Source organism: Anguilla rostrata, chromosome 12 (assembly GCF_018555375.3).
Source record: "Anguilla rostrata isolate EN2019 chromosome 12, ASM1855537v3, whole genome shotgun sequence".
Taxonomy (NCBI): domain Eukaryota; kingdom Metazoa; phylum Chordata; class Actinopteri; order Anguilliformes; family Anguillidae; genus Anguilla; species Anguilla rostrata.
In genome coordinates this window covers 7,088,840-7,111,874 of record NC_057944.1, presented here as the reverse complement: position 1 = coordinate 7,111,874, position 23,035 = coordinate 7,088,840, and the positions used below count along the sequence as shown (strand labels likewise).

Sequence of the window (23,035 nt, the reverse complement as noted above, 5' to 3'; positions counted from 1 at the left end):
GAAGGCGGGGTTTGCACATTTTGAGAGCATTTCACTGGTTCCAGTACACCAGACAAGATCAGTAAAGCGCAGAGAAGCATTTGAATCCAAAACAAACGCGCATTTGCGCCAGCTCCTCACAGCGGCCAGTCTAGCAGCAGCCGAGGTTCAGACGGGCGTCTCCCGCGTTCCCGTACCGTTTTTTAATCGCGGGAAGGCAGGCGGGGGTGCTGGGAAGGCGCGGGGCGGGTGCGGGGCGGGCGCTTACCGATCTTGATGCGGATGCCATTGAGGCTGCCCTTCTTGCGGCCGGTGTAGGAGAGCAGGATGTTCTGCGGCTTGAGGTCGCGGTGGATGATGCCCTTGCTGTTGAGGATGCGCATGGCCGCCGCGATCTGCTGCAGGAACACCCGCAGCGTGTCCTCCCTCAGAGTGCCTTTAGCTGCGCGGGGGGAGACGCGCCCCGTTAGGACTACATTACCCAGACTGCACTGCCCTTGCAATCGAGCGCAATCCTGCTATTGGATAAGAGCAGCACATTTGCAGTACAGCAGAGAAGCACCTCTGCTTAAACCAGAGCAAAGTGCCAGGGCTTCTCACAGCTGTCAATCATGGGAAAATACTCGTGAAATTTGTCAATTTTTTCACCCACATCTCACATCCCTTGAACAAAGGATTTCCCACAGAATGCTAAATAAAAACTACAGTCGTGGGATTAAGGAAAACCGTGAATGCAGCTAAACTACAAGATCCACGCTTCCAGAACGCCGCCACCATCTTTAGGTCGTGTGCGTGAGAGGCAGCAGAGCACGAGCGTGTTTCAGAGCTGGAGTCGGGGCCGAGGAGAGCAGGGTGTCGGGATTTAAGGAAATGTAGGCGGGCACAGGAACGTTGCAGCCTCACGATAAGGGGTAATTACAGCAGTATGTAAGCGCTTGCATAAAGGGTGAGTAGGGCTGTGTTTCAGCGATTGAGTAAGGGATGAGTAGAGCAGTATGTAAGCGCTTGCATAAAGGGTGAGCAGAGCTGTGTTTCAGTGCTTGAGTAAGGGGTGAGTAGAGCAGTATGTAAGCGCTTGCATAAAGGGTGAGTAGAACAGTTTCAGTGCTTGAGTAAGGAGTGAGTACAGCTGTGTTTCAGTGCTTGAGTAAGGGGTGAGTACAGCAGTTTCAGTGCTTGAGTAAGGGGTGAGTAGAGCTGTGTTTCAGTGCTTGAGTAAGGAGTGAGTACAGCAGTTTCAGCGCTTGAGTAAGGGGTGAGTAGAGCAGTTTCAGTGCTTGAGTAAGGGGTGAGTAGAGCAGTATGTAAGCGCTTGCATAAAGGGTGAGCAGAGCAGTTTCAGTGCTTGAGTAAGGGGTGAGTACAGCAGTTTCAGTGCTTGAGTAAGGGGTTAGTAGAGCAGTATGTGAGCGCTTGCATAAAGGGTGAGCAGAGCTGCGTCTCAGCGCTTGAGCAAGAGAACGCCAGAGTGTGACTACCAGCTTTCGCGGGTGCGCGCGGTTCCTGGTACTGCGGTAACGAACACGATTTCCTCCGACCGCACGCGTCAACAAACACAATGAGCCTTATGTCACCCGGGCCGGGGCCCGTTAACCCCTCCGGCAGCGCGGCGGCGCGGTTGTGTAAGCCCGCCGCTCTTGCGCAACGCGACCCAGGGGGGGCGGCGGTCAAAGGCACACCGTGCCGCCATGGGGGAGCCGCAGGACCTTGCACCTGCGCACCTGGGAAAGCGTCCAGCTGATAAGGACCTCAGAGCAGCAGAACAGCCCAGCAGGCAGCACGCAGGACGCCTCTGTCTAACACACAGTCTGAGACAGGCAGGAAGTACGCAGGACGCCTCTGTCTAACTCGCAGTCTGAGACAGGCAGGAAGTACGCAGGACGCCTCTGTCTAACTCACTGTGTCAGACAAGCAGGCAGCACGCAGGACGCCTCTGTCTAACTCACTGTGTCAGACAAGCAGGCAGTACGCAGGACGCCTCTGTCTAACACACAGTCTGAGACAGGCAGGAAGTACGCAGGACGCCTCTGTCTAACACAGTCTAAGACAAGCAGGAAGTACGCAGGACGCCTCTAATCTACCTCACAGTCTGAGACAAGCAGGCAGTACACAAGACGCCCCTTTCTTGACCTCAATTTTTAAATCCAGACACCTGGCACTGTCTGAAATTGAGATTTTATTCACGTTGATTTTTTACTGATAATTCACTACAACAGTAAAACTCACAAATGCATTTTATAAACCTCAAAAAGACCCCCCCCATTTTATAAACCTCAAAAAGAGGGGGGGTGGGGTCTAAACAGGACCAGGAAAGAGTGACCGGACTTCAGCCGCACTGTCCTGTACTCAGCCGCTGGAGAAGAGGGAAGGGGTGCATGCTGGGAAACAGGCTGCAGCAAGTTCAAGGCTGTTCCAAGAGCGTCGGGGACGTATGAGAAACACAGGGGTGGGGCTGTCCTCCCTGCCGCAGCGCTCACCTTGCAGGTAGTCAGCCAGGTCCCCTCCGTTACAGTACTGCGGAGAGAGAGAGAAACCAGGGTGAGACCAGCGGGAGATTCATATTCATATTCATAAACCCCGCAGTTTCGTCTCTTTAATGTGGGACACTGTCACACGCATCCAGGGCAGCTGTAAACAACCCTGTTCCTGGAGGTCAACCGTCCTGTAGGTTTTCACTCCAACCCTAACAAAGCACACCTCACTCAACAGCTAGAGATCTACCGTCCTGTAGGTTTTCACTCCAACCCTAACAAAGCACACCTCACTCAACAGCTAGAGATCTACTGTCCTGTAGGTTTTCACTCCAACCCTAACAAAGCACGCCTCACTCAACAGCTAGAGATCTACCATCCCGTAGGTTTTCACTTCAACCCTAACAAAGCACGCCTCACTCAACAGCTAGAGATCTACCGTCCTGTAGGTTTTCACTCCAACCCTAACAAAGCACGCCTCACTCAACAGCTAGAGATCTACTGTCCTGTAGGTTTTCATTTCAACTCTTATTCGGCACACCTGACTCTAGTAACTAGCAGCTCAAAGAGATCTCTGGCTGTTGGATGAGGTGTGGCTTCGTTAGTGTTGGGAGTGAAGGACCTGCAGGACGGTAGATCTCCAGGAGCAGGGTTGGTTACCGCTGATCTGGAGTAGCGAGGAGCTCGCCGGTCCGTCTGGCGCGGGGAGGCGGGGTCAGCTGACCGCCTCACGCAGGGCTCATAATCACCCCCAGCCCGTTAGGGCTTAGCGGCCGCGCGCGGCTAGGCTAACGGAGCTTCGGCGGGGGAGCGCGCTAATTACCGGCGCCCCTAATTAATTATTCGGCGCCCTAATTAAGGACCCTGGCTGAGGAGTGCAATCATCTGAGCAGGATTAGAAAGCGTAAATAAAACGCTGCACCCCCTGCTGGAGAAATCAATCGGCGCTGAATAAATCAGAGGATGAGTTCACACGAAAGTGCATAATAAGAGAAGTGTGTGTGTGTGTGTGTGTGTGAGCGTGCGTCTGTGTGTGTGTGTGTGTGTGAGAGTGTGCGTGTGTGAGCGTGCGTCTGTGTGTGTGTGTGTGAGTGGGTGTGTGTGTGAGTATGAATACGTGAGTGTGTGTGTGTGTGTGTGTGTATGAATGTGTGTGTGTGTGTGTGTGTGTGATGAATTGTGTGTGTGTGTGTGTGAGAGTGTGAGAGTGTGTGTTTGTGTGTGTGTGTGTGAGAGGTGTGTGTGTGTATGAATATGTGTGTGTGTGTGTGTGTGTGTGTGTGTTTGTGTGTGTGTGAGAGAGAGAGTGTGTGTGTGTGCGCGTATGTATGAATATGTGAGTGTGTGTGTGTGTATGAATATGTGAGTGAGTGTGTGTGCGTCTGTGTGTGTGTGAGTGTGTGTGTGTGTGTGTGAGAGTGTGCGTGTGTGAGCGTGCGCGTGAGTGTGTGTGTGTGTAGTGTGTGTATGAATACGTGAGTGTGTGTGTGTGTATGTGTGTGTATGAATGTGTGTGTGTGTGTGTGTGTGTGTACGAATGTGTGTGTGTGTGTGTGTGTGTGTACAGGTCTCTATCTCAGAGTCCATATTCTGAGAATCCTGGGAACCATGCTGGGCCCAGACGTGACGTCTGGAGACCAGAGCTGTGAGCAAAGCGAGCCTGAACCTGGCTCGGGAGGACCGGAGAAGGTCCTCTTTGTTTTCAGCTGCGCGCACACTGCGGTCAGGTGACCTCCTCAGCGCACTCAGCCTCTCTAAACGCACAGCTGGGCTATCTGCAGGGTTTGCCTGGGAGGAGACTGCGTCCAAAACAGGCCGTGCAAACAAGCGCCTGGAATCATTTAGCAAGAGGAGGCTTCCTCGAGCGCGTATTTTTAGCAGGGCCCAGTTGGACAGTCCGTCTGTTTTCTCTTTTTCTCTGTCAGTGTTGAGCAACACAAACGGCAGGGGGAGGGGAGGGGGGGCATGTGACCAGAGGAAAAACAGACACCTACCCCAGCCCACTCCCCCAGGGCTGACAACACCAAGATACATCACCCCACCCCCCATCCCTCAGCCCCTCTTTCCCCCAAACCTCCAACCCCCCCCCACTGGGAGAGAACGCCTCTTACCTCCATCACCAGGAACACAGAGCTCGGTGTTTCCTGGAACAGACAGACAAACAGACAAGCAAACAACAGACAGAAAAATCATTAGAATCCTTGTTTTCAGGCAAGGCACCTTTCAGGTTTCAGCTCTCCTGCGAAGAAGAGACAAGTGAAACAAACACTTTTGTGGGAGAATATTCCGTCTCCCCCGCAAAGATTGGTCTATCACGCCAGACGCTTTCACACCTATCGCGCACGTCTCCGTTATTATACCAACATCGTGATTTCATCTCAATAACTGTGGTATAGTTATGATATAACTGATATAATTATGATATCAGTAATCTGACATCAGGCGGCAGGCGCAGGTGGAGTGGACCCGGTGTGTGAGGAGGACCGTGAGGAGGTTCGGTTCTGGTGTGTTCGAACCGCGCGGCCCAAGTGGCTGCTGGGGGATTGTGTCAGTTTTACTGGAGTTGCGCCACTGGACAGAAGTCAAATTTCTGGGTAACACCAGCATGGTGCCGGGTAACAGTAGGGGGTGTGGGGAGGGGGGGGGGGGGGGGATTATGCTTCTTCTCCTTAAACCTTTTTGGAAACCGAGAAGAGGCGTTTCCATTTTGTTTCCTCGAACCGGGAGTCCCTGGAACCCTGCTGGGCAGAGCTGCTCGTCTGAACTGCGATAGAGCTCACAGAGCTTCCCTTCCGTGGATCTGATCAGATTCAACGCAATTCACAGGACGTGAAATTCACAGGCCTTTCTGTTCGCAAAATGTCCGCCTTCTCTGAAGAGGCCATTTGGGTGTCCTCTCTCTGTCCCCTCACCCAGTCCACTTCCTGTCACCTCATCGGCTCTCTGATTGGCAATTGGCCCTCCTCGGTCAGAGTGCTCAGAGCTGTAGGTGTACATACGCAGTAATGGGATCTCTAATGCTAAATGGACCGCCGTTACATATCGCATTTCCCTGCGACTACTGCACAAAGCATTTCACAACGAGCGCCCCCCATTCGACCGTTCACGCACACGCACCCGCACATTCACGCACACACACACACACACACACACACACACACCAACAGCGCAAAGGTGCCAACCAGATCGTCGAGAGCAACTGGGGGTTCGGGCGTCTTGCTCAAGACTGAACCGACAGCTGGAACAGACAACCCTTGGGTTGCCAGATTGCCGCTGCACTCTACCTCCTGAGCCAGAGCCGCCCCGCGATCGCTGCTCGAGTTGCGTTGGCAGCAGCAGGATTACATAACGGGTCACATGGTCCGCGGGGGGGGCGGCGCGTAACTCATCCCACGGGTCCCCGCCGCGGAGCTGGCAGCGGTGGGGTGGGGTGGCGGACAGGGTGGAACGCTCGCGGCTGGCGGTTTTCCGTTAGGCAGTCGCGCGTCACGGGCGGCGGCGAGCAGCGGTCAAACAGACGCGAAACCGGGTCAGCTGACCTCCTGTCCACGCCGCTTTAAAGGGACAGTTCACCCAGGAATGAGGTTAAGGTACGTTTCCTCATACCCAGGGCACTGTCCCCCCCCGTCCAGATAGTTTCGCTGAGATTTGACAAGTTTTCTAGATATCTGCTGTAGCTCACCCTGACGACCTCAACTAACCTCAATGGACCCATGCTTTTGTGTTGCTCAAGGCACCGAAAATTTCCAAATTTACATCTTCCCTAATGTAATGCCAAGGTTACTCACAGACATCCACAGAGTTTAATTTGGGCATGGCTTCATCAAGAACTACTTCTACCAAACTGGACGGAGTGTAACACAGTGGGTAAGGAACTAGACTTGAAACCGAAAGGTTGCAGGTTTGATTCCCGGGTACCCTTGAGCAAGGTACTTAACCGAAATTGCTTCAGTATATATCCAGCTGTATAAATGGATACAATGTAAAATGCTGTGTAAAAAAGTTGTGTAAGTCGCTCTGGATAAGAGCGTCTGCTAAATGCCTGTAATGTAATGTAATGTGTGTATATCCCTGAAAAGCCTCACCAAAGAGCACACGATGCAAGATGCAAATCACGAGTAAGCTGCAAATACAGGAGGGCCAGGTTACAGTTTGCTAAGAAGTACCTAAGTTCTGGAAAAAGGGCTCGTGGACAGATGAGACCAAGATTCCCCAGTATCAGAGAGATGGCAACAGCACAGTGTGGAGGCCGAAAGGAACTGGCCAAGATCCAAAGCACACCTCCTCATCTGTGAAACATAGTGGTGGGGGTATAATGATTTTGGCATGTATGGCTGCCACAAGTACTGGCTCACTTGTCTCAATTGATGATGTAACTGCCGATAAGTGTACAGAAGCATCTTATCTGTTCAAGTTCAAGCAAATGTCATCTCATGTCATCATCTCATACAACTGGGATATGCACAAAAACAAAGGTCTGCGCAAGTGTCATGAATCTCATATTGTTTTTTTCGTAGAAGATACTCAGCACCTGGTGATGTCTATGGGTCACAGACTTCAAGCAGTCATTGCTTGCAAAGGATAAGCAACAAAGTACTGACACAACTACTTTCATTTACATAACATTAATACGTCCCACGCATTATGGTGTCCTGAAATGGGGGGGGGGTTCATGTATGAAACGTCCTGTCATTTCTACATGGCGAAACCACAATGTACAAAAATACCCTTAAATAAAAGCTGAGAATCTGCACTTTAACCACGTGTGAATGTTTGTTTACAAATCTAAAATAGCGGAGTACAAATGGCTCTGCACAAAGGAAACAAACAAGTCTTTGTCCCAGACGTCATGCAGCTCACCGTGTAATCAACTTCACAAGCACTTAAGGAACACGGAGAGCAAATTTTTATAAAAAAAAACAAAACAAAAAGGTCTGGAAATGTCCCCCTGGACCGGACAGATCCGGAGTGAAATCTAGTTCTTTCTATTTCACCACCCATAAAAGACACCGAATCGTTCGTGCTCACGCGGGCACACGAGCTCCCGTTATCTCGACACTCCGTCCCCGCGTAGCTTAATTCCAGCTAAACGACGTTAGCGGCGTTGCGCGTGTTTACTTATCAGAGACACCGGGGGCTTAGTCATCGCCGCCTGTGTCAATGTTTTCGCTCGGGCCGGCCGCGGCCGCCCTGGGGCTGATAAGAAGCCTCCGCTTCGCTGGAAACAACAAACGCCGCGTGCCCGCTGCCGAAGCGCTGTGTCGCCGCCGGCCTTCGCTCGGCGGCCCGGTGCATTCTGGGTTACGTAACCGAGGAGGCCCTTTTGAACCGCGGCGTCGCGGCGGCGGTTTCTCTGCGACGCCAGGGGCGTTGCTTAGCGACCCGGCGCGTTTCCCGGGCTTGTGCAAGAGAGGCGGGCCCCCGGGGGGGGGGGGGGCAGAGGTCAGAAACGGCCCCGGGTGTTCCCGCCGCTGAACGGCGAACGTTAAGGACTCCGGACGAACAGCTTCTGAGGCACTCGTCTCCTGAGGGAACATCGCCGCGGCAACGCAGAGCACAAATCACGGCCGCGAGGATGATGATGATGACGACGACACTGGCGGTTACGACACCCAGTTAGGATCGGCCCGTAAACCGCCATTACGCGATTCTGCAAGGCCAGCTCTCTGCATCGGTACAGTGTGGTGTACTTTATACCTGTAATTACTGTGTACCACCAACCTGTAATTTCACATATATAGGGCAGCATCCTGCATCGGTATAGGCCAGTATTCTGTATTGGTAAAGAGCAGTGTTCTGTATTAACTATAGGGCAGTACCTAGCATCGGTATAGAGAAGTGTTCTGTATTGGTATAGGGCAGTATCCTGTATCAGTATAGGCCAGTGTTCTGTATTGGTATAGGGCAGTATCCTGTATCAGTATAGGCCAGTGTTCTGTACTGGTATAGGGCAGTATCCTGTATCAGTATAGGCCAGTGTTCTGTATTGGTATAGGCAGTATCCTGTATCAGTATAGGCCAGTGTTCTGTACTGGTATAGGCAGTATCCTGTATCAGTATAGGCCAGTGTTCTGTATTGGTATAGGGCAGTATCCTGTATCAGTATAGGCCAGTGTTCTGTACTGGTATAGGGCAGTATCCTGTATCAGTATAGGCCAGTGTTCTGTATTGGTATAGGGCAGTATCCTGTATCAGTATAGGCCAGTGTTCTGTATTGGTATAGGGCAGTATCCTGTATCAGTACAGGCCAGTGTTCTGTATTGGTATAGGGCAGTATCCTGTATCAGTATAGGCCAGTGTTCTGTATTGGTATAGGGCAGTATCCTGTATCAGTATAGGCCAGTGTTCTGTATTGGTATAGGGCAGTATCCTGTATCAGTATAGGCCAGTGTTCTGTATTGGTATAGGGCAGTATCCTGTATCAGTATAGGCCAGTGTTCTGTATTGGTATACGGAAGTATCCTGTATCGGTGTAGGGCTGTGCCCTCTGTCAGTATAGAGTCGTTTCTAGAGTTCTGTATTGTGTACAGCGGTATTGTGTATCGGTACAGAGCATGTTGTGATGGGTTGCACTCCACAGAGGCACAGGTCTTACAGGGAAGGGTTCACATTCGTAAGCTGCCTGAGGAACGTAAATAAGCTCCCCGTGATGAGTTTTCTTCGATGACAGGCCCGGGGTAAAAGAAACCGCTGTCAGGCACGGTAACGCGAGATCATGAGTATTAAAAACATGTTCATGATCCCAGGAAGTAAGACACACGTGGGTAAAGGGTGCTGATTCAGGCCTGTGGCTGTATGGGGGCTTGGGGCCTGTGGAATGCGCTCCTGGGTACTGTGGGGGGGCGTTTGGGGGGTCCTGTGTGAATGCGCTCCTGCCTGCTCGGATTGCACCTGGGGTCCTGTGACCTGCGGCCACTGAATGTGGGCCGAATGCACTCTGATGCTCTGACTCCTGAACGTGGGAACTTCGGAGAGGCGGTTAGGGGCTGCTGTTCTGAGAAAGCACACAAGGATTCCTGGTTCCCCCCCCCCATTACCCCCCCCGTCCACGCAGAGCTACACACCCCCACCCTCCCCCCGTCCCTCTGAATGAGATCAAAACAAACAGCGTGTTCCATCGCAGAAGCTCCCGGTGTTGTTTCCAAAGTTCGACTTGTGACTCATTCAATCATAAAAACATCATAAACTCCTCAACAGCTCCCAAGCAGTTCCTCTCTCTACACCACTCTCTCTCTCTTCCCTTCTGTCTCGCTCTCTCCCTCTTCCATTCTCTCCTTAATTCACCACAGCGGACAAACTTCATGTTCAGTAAGAAATAAAAAAAAATTTTTTTTTAATGAGTCCGATGAGTCGTTTCCAATTGGTCTTCCTTTATAAATTATGAAACGATTTTTTTTTATCGCTTCTAATTAAATTTAACGAGGCTAATTTTATAGCGGGGTTTAAAATGTAAAATAAACAGAAACGGATGGCTCAAAGCTCTCGTATTGACGTGAAATCTGTTTTACCGCAGCAGGTAAAATGCGATCGATGACAGCATGCACAGGAACGTTCTTGAGAAACATAACAGTAATGACTCATTAAAAGATGAACCCCGTCGGTAGCAGATTTCTTTTCCCTGGTAAAACAAGAAGCTAAAAAGCCGGAGCGAGATCTGCTGAACTCTGAGTCAGGGGTGTAATAACGACAGTTTACAGTTGCGGACCGGGCCAAGACGTTAATGGAATAAGACGCGCGTGTGAGCGAACCTGAGGAGGAGGAGGAGTGTGTCAGAGCTCCTGCCCTTTGCTCACAGCAGACGAGGCTTAAAATAGGCCCTTGACGTCAGCCGCCTCGGAGAGCCGAGCGCGCGGCTTCGCCTCCCCTGCTGAGGAGCTCAGCGCCCCCCAGTACTGCTGCTGCCTCTCTCTCCCCACAACTACCCTGTGTGCCACACACACCAGCCCTGTGCACCACACTCTGATCCTGTGCACCACACACAACCACCCTGTGCACCACACTCTGATCCTGTGCACCACACACTGAACCTGTGCACCACACTCTGATCCTGTGCACCACCCTGTGCACCACACAACCAACTGACGCCCTGTGCTCTAACACTGATCCTGTGCGCACACATACACCTGACCCTGTGCACACACACTGACCTGTGCTCACGCTGATCCTGTGCCCAAACACTGAATCCTGTGCTCTAAACACTGACCCTGGCACCTAAACACTGATCCTGTGGTCAAACACTGACCTGTGTCAAACCTGTCTGTGCTCAACCTGATCCTGTGCCCAACACTGATCCTGTGCTCTAAACCCATCCTGTGTCTAAACTGACTCTGTGCTCTAACGCTGACCCTGTGGTCAACACTGATCCTGTGCTCTAAACACTGACCTGCACTTAAACTGTCGTGGTCTAAACACGACCCTGTGCTCTAAACACTGATCCTGTGCTCAAACACTGATCCTGTGCTCTAAACCCTGATCCTGTGTTCTAAATACTGACCTTGCTCTAAACGCTGATCCTGTGCTCTAAACACTGATCCTGTCCCTCTAAACCCTGATCCTGGTTCTAAATACTGACTCTGTGCTCTAAACCTGACCCTGTGCTCAAACACTAATCCTGTGCTCTAAACACTGACCCTGTGCTCTAAACGCTGATCCTGTGCTCTAAACACTGATCCTGTGCTCTAAACACTGACCCTGCACTCTAAACACTGATCCTGTGGTCTAAACACTGACCCTGTGCTCTAAACACTGATCCTGTTCTCTAAACGCTGATCCTGTGCTCAAAACACTGATCCTGTGGTCTAAACACTGACCCTGTGCTCTAAACACTGATCCTGTGCTCTAAACCCTGATCCTGTGTTCTAAATACTGACTCTGTGCTCTAAACGCTGACCCTGTGCTCAAAACACTGATCCTGTGCTCTAAACCCTGATCCTGTGTTCTAAATACTGACTCTGTGCTCTAAACGCTGACCCTGTGCTCAAAACACTAATCCTGTGCTCTAAACACTGATCCTGTGTTCTAAATACTGACTCTGTGCTCTAAACGCTGACCCTGTGCTCAAAACACTAATCCTGTGCTCTAAACACTGATCCTGTGTTCTAAATACTGACTCTGTGCTCTAAACACTGACTCTGTGCACCACACACTAATCCTGTGCTCTAAACACTGATGCTCTGCAGTATTACAGAACTGCAGTACAGAAGTACACCGTTGTTTATTTTTTTTCATGAGTCATTATCACTATAAACATGCTCTGACTCCAGCACAAACATCTCAGTTTCTCAGTAGGAGGAGCCCAACCCACACAGACGCGCAGATTCGCCCGAGACGTCGTGATGAAGTCGTCGGCATCCCGACATCGACGTTAAATAAACCACCGCCAGCAGCCAAGCAAGAGCAGGTGGCACTGCTCATGCGATGCAGCGGGTCATTCTAGCATGTGTGCTCAACACGGCAAAAGCGGTGCCCGTTCCGCACAAACTCCTCCACACAGCATCAGCAATCACATGAGCATCCAGCCAGCAGGACTGATGACTGTAGGCCTCACAGACGCGTGCACACGTGTGTATTTATACATGTGTGTTTACATGTGTGTACTCATACATGTATGTATTCATATATGTGTGTACTTATACACTTGTGTACTTATACATATGTGTATTTACACGAGTATGTACTTATACATGTGTGTATTTATACATGCATGTATGTATGGCATGTAGGGGAGATAGGGCACAAGAGACAATCAACATTCTCAGCGTAGATTGAGTGACAGGACACATGGTAGCTGGGGGGGGGGCATAGGGGGGCAAATCTTGCTTTCAGGAGGCCAAGCATTCTTTGCCAGGAAAGACGTGCCTTACTCATAACTCACAGCCCCGTGTTTGAGGGCACGTGTGCGCTGTACTGGGGTCGTCATGGATATGATGCCGTGTGAAGCGCATACATTCAACCTGCTGTCTCAGCCTGGTCTATGAGGCTGATTTTACACCACAGTGTGAACAGAGAGAAGAGGAGAGAAGGAAAGAAGAGGAGAGAGAGAAAGGAGAGAGAGACAAGAGAGAGAACAAGAGAAGAGAGAGAAAGAGAGAACGAGAGAGAAGAGAGAGACAGAGAGAGAAGAGAGCGAGAGAGAGACAGAGAGAGAGAGACATAGAGAACAAGAGAGAGAGAGAGAACGAGAGAGAGAGAGAGAGAGAGAGAGAGAGAGAGAGCAGACGAGAGCGAGAAAAGAGGAGAGAGAGAAATGAGAACTGCGAGCGAGAGAGGAGAGGAAATTGAGAGGAAGACATTACTGTGTAGTTACACAGCTGGGGGGCAGGGCCATAGCGTGCTGTCTTTCACGAACGTGTCACTCTGCAGACCCGAGGTTACCGTGGCGACACAGCGGCGCTCGAGCGCGGAGGCTCCCGCCCCGCGGAGCTGCACGCCGCGCGCAGGCAGAGCGCTCGCCGCCACGGGCCAATAGCGCGCCTCTCCAGCGACCTCCGCGGGCGGCGCTGTCGCCACGGCAATGCCGCGGGCCAACGTGGGCAGGGGCGAGCAGAGACGGGGAGCCGCGCTCGGCTGGCATCGGCGTGGGCAGCCCCGGAGCCTGCCCGTCTACTCAGAGATCAAGATGCCCGCCTGTCTCACAGCACAGCCTGGTGCCAACACACGGGCCTTCGACCCTCCCAGCAGTAAGGGAACTCCCCCCTCCCTCTGGGCTCTCGCCCCACTTCGACCATCACTCACACTTCACAGCGCTCTTTCTGACTCCTCCCACTGCAGAGCACAGCACTCTTTCTGACTCCGCCCACTTCACATCACTCAATGCACAGCGCTCTTTCTGACTCCACCCACTTTACATCACTCAACACACAGTGCTCTTTCTGACTCCTCCCACTGCAGACGCAGCGCTCTTTCTGACTCCTCCCACGAGTAGGGTGCATCACAGTGCGGTAACTGAATGAATCGGGAGCCTGGCATTACCTCAGCGCTAATCTGGCCAATCACGCGGGAGAGAAACGGCCATATGGTCACACAGTGGGAGTGGCGGAGGAGGCACTGGCCATGAAGGGAGGGACTGTATTTTAATCCTGGCTGAAATGCTCTTTTGCTGGGGAGGAAAATGCTAGTCTTTATAAAGGGATTTTAATTGGGTGGGGGTGGGGGGTGGGACAGTGACCCCTTGCCCCCTGCCAGAGCGGAGTTATGTGCTTTGGTTCCCTCCCGCTCTGCTCCGCATTAGGCGAGACCGAAGACAGGGTCACATGGCCGCAGGCACACGCATGAGGCCCAGGGGAGTCATGTGACTAGGGTCTTATGTAACCGCAGGGCCCGGAGCTTCAGAAGGCGGCCAATGACCTGCGAGCGGTGCCTCAACCGATTTCTGCACCCGGAACACGGAGTACCGGTGACACCGAGCAGGAAATGACATCACCGCACCTCACCACAAACAGCACAACAACACACGTGCTAAACACAGAGACTGGACACAGCTTGTTAAACAGGATCCAAAGGGGGAGGGAGGGACACCCGTTTTCTGACAACGTGTCATAAACATTATTTCCTGTCACGTGACTTTGGCTAAACTCAGCACAAGGACAAACGACCACAGGGACACCGCGGTGGAAAGGGTATTCACAAACATCACAAGACTTCCCACGGGCCACTTACTCACACACACATCTGTACACACATGGAGGCATGAGGGAAGAGTTACCTGCACATCGTAGAGAGCCACGATGTTCTCATGCTGAAGCTCCTAAAAAAAACAATAAAAAAACACAGATCAATCCCACAATGCACGTAAGCAACATCTGTCCACACAAAACCTGACCATGACATTAAGAAAGGGTCCTGGATCACACAAAAGACTGACTGTAAAATCAGGATCTGCACTGGGACGGAACATAGACCCTCTGATCCGGGCCAAGCCCTCCCCGTCCGTCGGATGGATCCAGCTAGGCCCCCCCCCCCCCCTCACCTTGAGGATCTTGATCTCCTTCCCCAGTAAAATCTGGGACTTGGACAGGTTCTTCTTGTTGATGCTCTTGATGGCCACCTCCCAGTCGGTCTTCTGCAGGGAACAGGGGACACGGGGGAGAGAGGAAGGATCGATGAGCCAGGAACGCGGCAGGACAGCGCAGGAAGCGGGCAGGCTCTTTAAAACCCTTTCACAGCGGGGCGCTGGAACTCTGCCTGCTGATCTTAGGCCCCCGCCACTGTAGGTCTGGAAGGGGGCCGGGTCGCTATACGCCTTTCCGGCAGAGTGAGGATGTGTTTCTGTCTGATATTCATCCCCAAACAGTGTGCAGCTGCGTGTGTGTGTGTGTGTGTGTGTCTGTCTGTCTGCTTGTGTACGCGCATGTGTGTCAATTTGTGTAGGGGTGTCACTGTGTCACATTCATGCCGTTAGCCTGACTTGATCGGTGTCTGTATGTCCAAGGGCTCGATGCTGACTAGCCTCATTTGACTGTTTGTAAGACATGAAAGATCACATTGATTGTGTGTGTGTGTGTGTATGTGTGTGTCAGAGAGAGAAAGCGAGAGAGAGAGAGGGAGGTAGAGTGAGCATGCCCTGCAGTGCGATAAAAGAATATGAAATTAACCCAGATTTCTGAAACCTTGGAACAGAGGTTTATTTTTCCCTGGCAGCTTCCTGCAAAAGCGTCTTATCCTCTCTTATGAACGCCGTCCTCCCTCTCCTGGTCTGGCCAGGCTAGTGGGGCTGAGTGCAGGAGGCTGTGCGGCTGTTTGGGCTCCGCTGGGTCAGCAGGTGTGAGTGGGAAGCTCTACTGCAGACAGAAAAGGCCTTTGAGCTCGTGCAGGAAGTGTGTCTTTGTGAGGTAGGCCTGTCTCAGACACGCTGTCATTCTCTAATTTCGCTCTACTTACATCACATTGTAATGACACTGGCGGCGATGTAATGTTTTTATACTTCTGAGTTCTGCATCCCCACAGACATAACACACATACAGACACACACACACACACGCACAAACAGACACACACAACCAGACACACATACAGACACACACACACACACACACAAGCAGACAGACACACATACAGACACACACACACAGCGACAGACACACGACACACGCACACAACCAGACACACATACAGACACACACACACACAAGCAGACACACACAACCAGACACACATACAGACACACACACACACAAGCAGACAGACACACATACAGAAACACACGCACACAAGCAGACAGACACACACAGACACACACACACACACACACACAAGCAGACAGACACACACGCACACAAGCAGACAGACACACGCAAACACACACACACACTCTCTCTCTCTCCCCTCATTCTCCACTGAAATTCCCTCCTACTCAGCACTCCAGAGGACACGGGTTTTCAGGACACCAATCCCGGTCTTACAGGGAGGCAGAAATGACTACAATTACAGAGGGGCCTGAGATTACCGCCAACACATCAGCAAAACATCTCGACCGATCAGCAGGACCGGGAGGGATGCCGCGCTGCTCACAGAGACGACCGCAAGCGCAGGACGGCACAGCGCTGCGCCGTGACCGGTGCCACAGAAAAACCCCACACCGCCATTACTGTCCATTACGCACCGCCCGCTCACACACCACCGTCAGGTCTTAACATTTCAGGTCTTACTTCCAGGCACGCTGACACCACAGGAGAAAGAAAAAACCGCTCCCGCGGGCCATTAGCCCATTACAGGGCTGAGACCGCTGAGCCGTGAGGACGAGGGCGTGGCTTCAGTCCGAACGCAGCGAGGGCTGAAACGCACAAACCCCCCCCCGAGAGCCGTAACCCTCTCGGGTCAGGAAGAAATTTTAGGTGAATTCTAAGGGGGAGAATACTTCAGATTACTGATCAGCGAGGCTGGGTTGTCTCTCACGGAAAATGCTGAACGAACTTGCGGAGCAGTCACGGCCAGGTTGTTGAAAATCACAAAAAACTGTTAAAAAAAATAAAAAAATTAAAAAAGTAGAAGAAAACAGAGATTTTTAACATTAATTTATTAAATGAATTAATAGATCTAATGCGCTGCAGTGGGGAACACTGAAATAACATGCGCAACTGTAGCAACATTAACAAATGCTTGAAGTTTAAAAAAAAAACACAACGGGCATTTTCCAGCTACTAGGAGCAGCCTATGAATTAAATACCTTAACCAGCTGGTGCATTCAGCCCCTTCATTCGGACCATCACGGAATTAAATACTTTTTTTTTGCTTTTAACAGAACGTTGTTAGAAATGGAACATGATTAAACTGCACCATTAAAACAAAACACGGCAACAGTGTTGTTTTTTGTTTCTTAAAAGTTTGTTTTGTTACAGTAAGCAGTAGCTGCACTGCGAGGCTTGAATCTTTGATGGAGCTTTTGTCACTGATTTTACCGTAATGGGGAATGAGCGCTGGGAAACACTGATTACAAATGCAGTCAAGCATATGATTTCAACTAATGACAAGGACGGGCATCTTGATCCCAGCGTATCCGGGATATGTATAGACCTACGTTGTCACAATTTGTTTCCCCCCAGCATTTGGCAATAGGCTATTGTTAAAAAGCGTAGGCCTATACAAATAACACCATACCGACTACGCTAAGGTTGACAGGTTACTATACAAAACTGTCAAACAATCACTGAAATCACTAGAGGAAATTTGCGACTTTACTGATCGGCAAACTATATCCCAATGATATCATGAAATTCCCATCTTTAGCATATTAAATTCTTAGTCTCATCATCGCGCTATATTTTGAGGAGCGGGTGTCATTTGGCCGTTTTGTAATATTGTGGCCGTGACCCCCCCGTGACTTATACGCCCTTGCGTGAGGATAATCGCGGCTCACAGGCTCTGGTCTGACACATCCTGTGCGGGTCGCCCGACTGAAAGTACGTAACCCCCAGTCACCGCGGCTCCGACGGAAATCTCCGCCGCTCAAACGGTCCCGTAAATAAAGGCTGTGCAGATGGGATATTTATAAACGCATCCGTCACGCGCTGAACTGCTGCCGCTTGCTCTGGCCGTCCGATGGACACCGGCTCATTCGGAAACGCGCGCGCCTGTTCGTGCGTATGACACATGACAAAAATTATTATTAGCATTTACAGTTCATTTAGATATTCTTAACACACAAATAAGGTCGGCCTCATATATTTTGTTGTGAATATGAATCAAGTGTATTTATATTTCAGTACAGATCTATGACGGAACTGCTTTGTTGTTCTCTTCGTTGTCATTTTTATTTAATACTACGTGCTGCACGTGCAAATGGGGGGCTCCGGATGCTCGAGAACCTGCCCCTTTTGTCCCAAGTGCCTGATATGCCCCATTGATTTGATTGTATTATATATATATATATATATATATATATATATATATATATATATATATATATATATATAATACAATGATAATATATGTATATGCTTGTATTATTATTATTTCCGTCATTCATTTTTATTCATTCAATTTGGTAAAATATATTCTGTACAATACCTAGTTGTCCTAAAACTGTTTTTCTATTACTTCAGATTACTGATCAGTAAGGCTGGGTGTCTCTCACGAAAAATACTGAATGAACTTGCGCAGCAGTCACGGCTAAGTTGTTGAAAATCACAAAAAAGTGCGCTGGTGCGCTGTTTTCCCACTTTGAGCACCTGCAGCTAAAAAGGCCTCTGCAATGGCACTGGTAGTATTCAATATCGTTTTTCTAGGTGTTATTTAATCTAAATCCAGAACCATCAGGCGGGCAACGTAAGAGCAAGGCCTCTCTCTCACCAAGGTGTTTGACAAAGGCACCTTTAACCTCCTGGCTCTCAGGCCACCGCGAACATGTGCGTGTTTACCAGGAGAGAAAGAAGCACATCCAGTTGCTATACTACACTGCTCACCGCTGACGGGCTTCTCAGAGAGTGCCCAATAACCAATCAATATATCAATGTGCCTCAATTGATAAAGTGGACAACCAGAACATAGCGTCCAAAGGAATCACCGTTAATTACGTTCATACGAAATTGTGTTCCAGTATTGGCCCGTATCTTCAACTGTGTTGAGTAACTGTTTAGGCTATCTTCACATCTCGTACCAAAGTGTTCACCTCTACCGAAACGGACACCCTCCAGTTGATAACACTTCCGGCAGCGCAAGCCGTGCCAAAGCCTGCACATGCTCAGTCTATCCAGCTATCTAGGCGGCCCAGTAAACCCGTTTCCCCGCAGTGCCTGACAGATCCCTCAGCCCACTCACACCCCGTCAAGCTCTTCCTCACAAGACCCAATGCTTTTTTTTGTTATTGGTCTGACCGTTCGGTTCTCGTTGTCCTGGCTCTGCAGGCTTCTCGTAATGCATAAACACGGTCGAAATACAAGAGTGAATTATGAAGTAACAGGCGGAAAAACTGTGAACACAGCCCTGCCCTACCGTCTGACAAAAACACCAGACAGCCCCCCATCGGCTCGTCTACGTCACATATTCTCAATGGCGTTAGTCAGCCTGCTTTATGAATGAATCTGTTATGCACCGTCTCTCTGTAGGAGTGCATTGACGGTGTAAATCCATTTACCTGAACAGTAATCGTGATTTATACCCCACTCAGATTATTGCCATTACCTGTGAAATTATACGTACAAATACTTATAATTTCACCAGAATATTTTGCAGTGATATTCTTGACAGAAGGGGTAGGTTTTGGTTGTGTTGTGTATATTACACCTTAGCTCGGCGAGTGGTCACATAATGGTTTAACGCACTGACCCAGTTTGACAGTTGGGACGTCATTCACATCCAATGCACGCAGACTACATGGAAAAGAGCTGCACATTTACCTTCCTGTGCCTTCCTTTGAACACGACGGCGAAAGCCCCATGTCCAACCAGGTCCTTCCTGCTGTATTCAAAGTCTCCAACCGTTTCCATTTTCCAACAGTTCAGTCCAACAACAGCAGGACGTTGTTTATCCAGGGATGTCCTTTCTATGTCTATGGCTAATATGCACTTTGCAAAAACCTCGAAACAATCACACGTATCTAGCCTGTCATTTGGAATGAACAAGCCTGGGTATTTATTTCGCTATAGTGCTGATGTCATTATATTATTGGACATTAGTCCGAGGACAGAATCTATTTTTATTCCAGACATAAAATTACAACAAATTAACGTAGCAAAGCCTGCAGTCCAGTAGGCGAAGTTTGGCTCCTTTAATCCAGCGAAGGACCACCAGATTGTCTTCGGGTCTCTTTTTAGAATTGTAACGTTAAAACGTTGTGGTGTTAGCGTTTCAATTGTGGACGGAAAGGATGCTACACTCTGCAGTACGCATGGCTAACAGCAACAATGCCCAGAGAACACGGTGTCAATTCTTACCGCCAGCTGTCATTTTATATGGCAATAGTTCGACCACCTCACCACCGTTCATTAATAAGCAGGACGCATTCAAAGTGCCCAGTTAACTACATGATGTCGAATATGTTTCTATAATTCCGTCGCAACTACTGTCCGTTCTCCATGGCATCAGCGACAAAAAACGTAAACAATGTCCATAACTAACCAGGTAACTGAACCTAGTTGAGTTGTTTTCAGGCTTTCACTCGTGTTTCAAAATGTTTTGTAAAGAGACGTGCACACTGTATATGCATTAACTTTATTGTCAGCAGAGAAATTAGCAATAGCAGCAGCTACGCTGTGTCGCTAGGAGCCAGTTTGATTTCCACACAGAAATGTAGACTAACAAGCTAACAGAATAGCTTCGAGCACCAAGCTAATGTCAGGTAAATTCCTCGATACAGCGAAAGACCGCGTTATTGTTTGCCGTCCGTTAATGTTACGGTCTTCTTCCCAAGTATTCGAAGATCTTGGTCTCTTCCAGGACGGTTTTGACAACACGCTAATTCTCCTTTAATCCACAAAGAGATTTCTTCATTGGCTAGCTATTAGCTTGCTACTCTCCTTCGTGTTTGCTCGTGGCAAGCTATTATTTTACAGTCCTTAGCTTTCGAGTCTCAAAGACAGAAATTGGTTCATATATGTTTCCCCCTAAAACGAGGGAAAATAAAAGGGATTGATTTAATGTCCTTTGCGGTCAGAATTAACCTCCCATTGGCATCATGTCTAGTTCAATACACAGCTCTAGCCAATACTACAGTCCTCCTTCGGTGCTTCCCTACATACATTCAACACAATAACTGCCGTCACACAGTACTCCCATTAGTATAAATATTTCTGAGGGCTCTCATCTCTCCTTCCGCTACGAAAGTTAGTCCGGTTTTGTAGCGAGTTATTTGTAATTACTGATTGTATATAATTATTTCCGCAATACCAATCAATGCATATATAATGTAGGAATATATTATCATTATTTCATGTTTTACGTGGCAAAAATTGGAATAATTCATGTTTATAAAATGCCTGAAGGCAACGACAAAAGAAAGTCAGTTGTATTCTTGAACCATTACGTAATGTTTTTCCCTGTAAACGACGGCTTAACAAGACCGACTTTACGGAGAAAAACTTACGTAGCGCTTGAACATGCTGCGAAGCACTGCGGTTTGCTTGCTCGATGACGTCCCATTTCAGTCATTGAGTGTCATCGCGTGTTATTTCGACGGAGGCTGGGCTATTTTATGAAATAATTAAATATTTGTTAAATGACCTCTGGTAACCAGGCTGCAAATGAAATAGCATCGGGATGAATCTTAGAACGATAGGCCTTCCTTCCCAATTTATGTTACCCAATATGATATCTTAGTGTAAATGAGTTGGTCTAAATGCCTAGAGTGTGTAAAGAAAAGTATGGTGCCTGTGTGTTATATAATATTTGAGCAGTACTATACCCTGTAGGGCCTAAGTGAAGTTATCGTTCGTTATGTTCTAAAAAAATGTAAACCGATACCTTTTCTTAGAACCTCTTAACCTCTTACTTGGAGACGGAAACATGTCTCCACTCGTTACCAACTCGGCCCAGTGGGCCCAATTCCTGTCAGGCCTTATGACCTTATAGACCGTAGGCCTATGTCTTGTCTGTCAGACACGCATAATTAGGCTACATTGCCTCATTTTGTTGTAAGCTTATACATTTAAAATATGTTTGACCCGCAATATCAAAAAGAGTTGACCTTACACGATTGACTATTTGAAAGATAATTTTCCCTTTCTGTGTGATCAGCCAATAGACTATTACAAAAACGTGGGCTATAATTAGATTTTTAAATGATCGATACATCCAGAGCTGAGGGATATTAAACAGTTTTTATTTTAATTTTTACTGTTATGAAATTCAACTGTAGCATGTAGCCTGCGAGTCTTGGCGACATTTACAAATTTGTTGATTGGGCTAAAACGTTGCCCATGTCCACCAAATGTATACATTTCTAAAATAAAAACGCCATTAGTTGAGAGGAATCATAAAGCTGAGCGCAAATCACGTTTTTCAGGGTAATGCATAGCCCCCGACTCGCCCTTAATAGGCTACGGATACACTGACTTTTTATTGTGAATGACAGTTTTATCAAACATAAATAGCCTAATGTCGACTGAAACGATAGGTTTGTTAATGTTATGTTTTTGAGCCGGGACCATGGGCTGCAATGTTTTCAATAGTTCCACCTGGCGGCGATGTTCGCAAAATGCGCTCTATAAATTAGCCCCTTTGTTTGAGATTTGCGTGACGTCAAACAAAATTGGGACACGGATATTTTCGTTTTGAGGATTACACAATGGATTACACCATTTTTGCATAACAGTGATTGTTTACAAACAGCAAATTGCGCAGATTACCTGCCCATTTGCAAGTGTTTCATTCAGATGGTAATCCGTGTCAACAATGGTCGAGTTTAACAAACGCTACATAATCCCACGAAAGGCTTCAAATGTGTGTTGAAGGACACTGCTCTTTTATGTAAAATTTGTATTTACGCATAGTTCCAGTACCGGATTGCTATCATTTGAATATATCTGGTTGTCAATGTGTCTGTAGAGAGGAGCACGTGCGTCCGTCTCATTACCAGGATCAAGGAGTTAAGATCTGTAGGACAAAATTACGCTAACAAGGTGGAAATCACCCAATAAGGATCAATTCAGCCCAGTCCGTGTCTTCAACACGGTTTGGCCGATATGTTTTCAAAGGAGTTTCAGGGCAATTAGGCTAAAATCTGAAACAATTTATCTAATAGCCTATCTTCCTCTAATTCTCTTAGAAAAGACAAATTATAAGCAAATACAATGGATGCAAGTTAAAACACACGCCACCTAAACTATTAAAATATGGTTCAAAACCAATGTAATGAGCATATAACTGATATAAAAAGTGAGGAACACACAACACAACCAGCAAATGCAACAGTGCCCAACAGCAGTGGGACAGTAACAATGTCGTGTTTTTTCTGAAATTAGTTGAATGCCTTGGGCATTCAACCCCCAGGAGTCTGTACACAATCCCGTCCACATGCCATATAACTCCACACAAGCTTTTTTAAATAGATTCGATAGGACACACCTCAGTCTGATTCAAGCCATCCCTGTCAGAAATGCTTCTCCTGTGTCACCAAGTAACAGGACATGCATGAGACCAACTCCTCTATCCTA

General features: G+C 48.7%; 1 protein-coding gene across 1 annotated transcript in view; it reads right to left on the bottom strand.

Moving 5' to 3' along the window:
* The window catches only part of ulk2 (unc-51 like autophagy activating kinase 2), a 40,035-nt gene extending 19,399 nt beyond the window's left edge, over positions 1–20,636 (bottom strand). The window contains exons 1-6 of the mRNA XM_064303256.1: positions 19,283–20,636; positions 14,419–14,511; positions 14,155–14,196; positions 4,562–4,594; positions 2,457–2,493; positions 248–421 (exon numbers count right to left, since the gene is read on the bottom strand). Coding sequence (XP_064159326.1) covers positions 248–421; positions 2,457–2,493; positions 4,562–4,594; positions 14,155–14,196; positions 14,419–14,511; positions 19,283–19,372 — 469 coding nt within the window. The 5' untranslated portion in view covers positions 19,373–20,636. The remainder of the gene's footprint in view (positions 1–247; positions 422–2,456; positions 2,494–4,561; positions 4,595–14,154; positions 14,197–14,418; positions 14,512–19,282) is intronic.
* Positions 20,637–23,035: the final 2,399 nt, after the last annotated feature.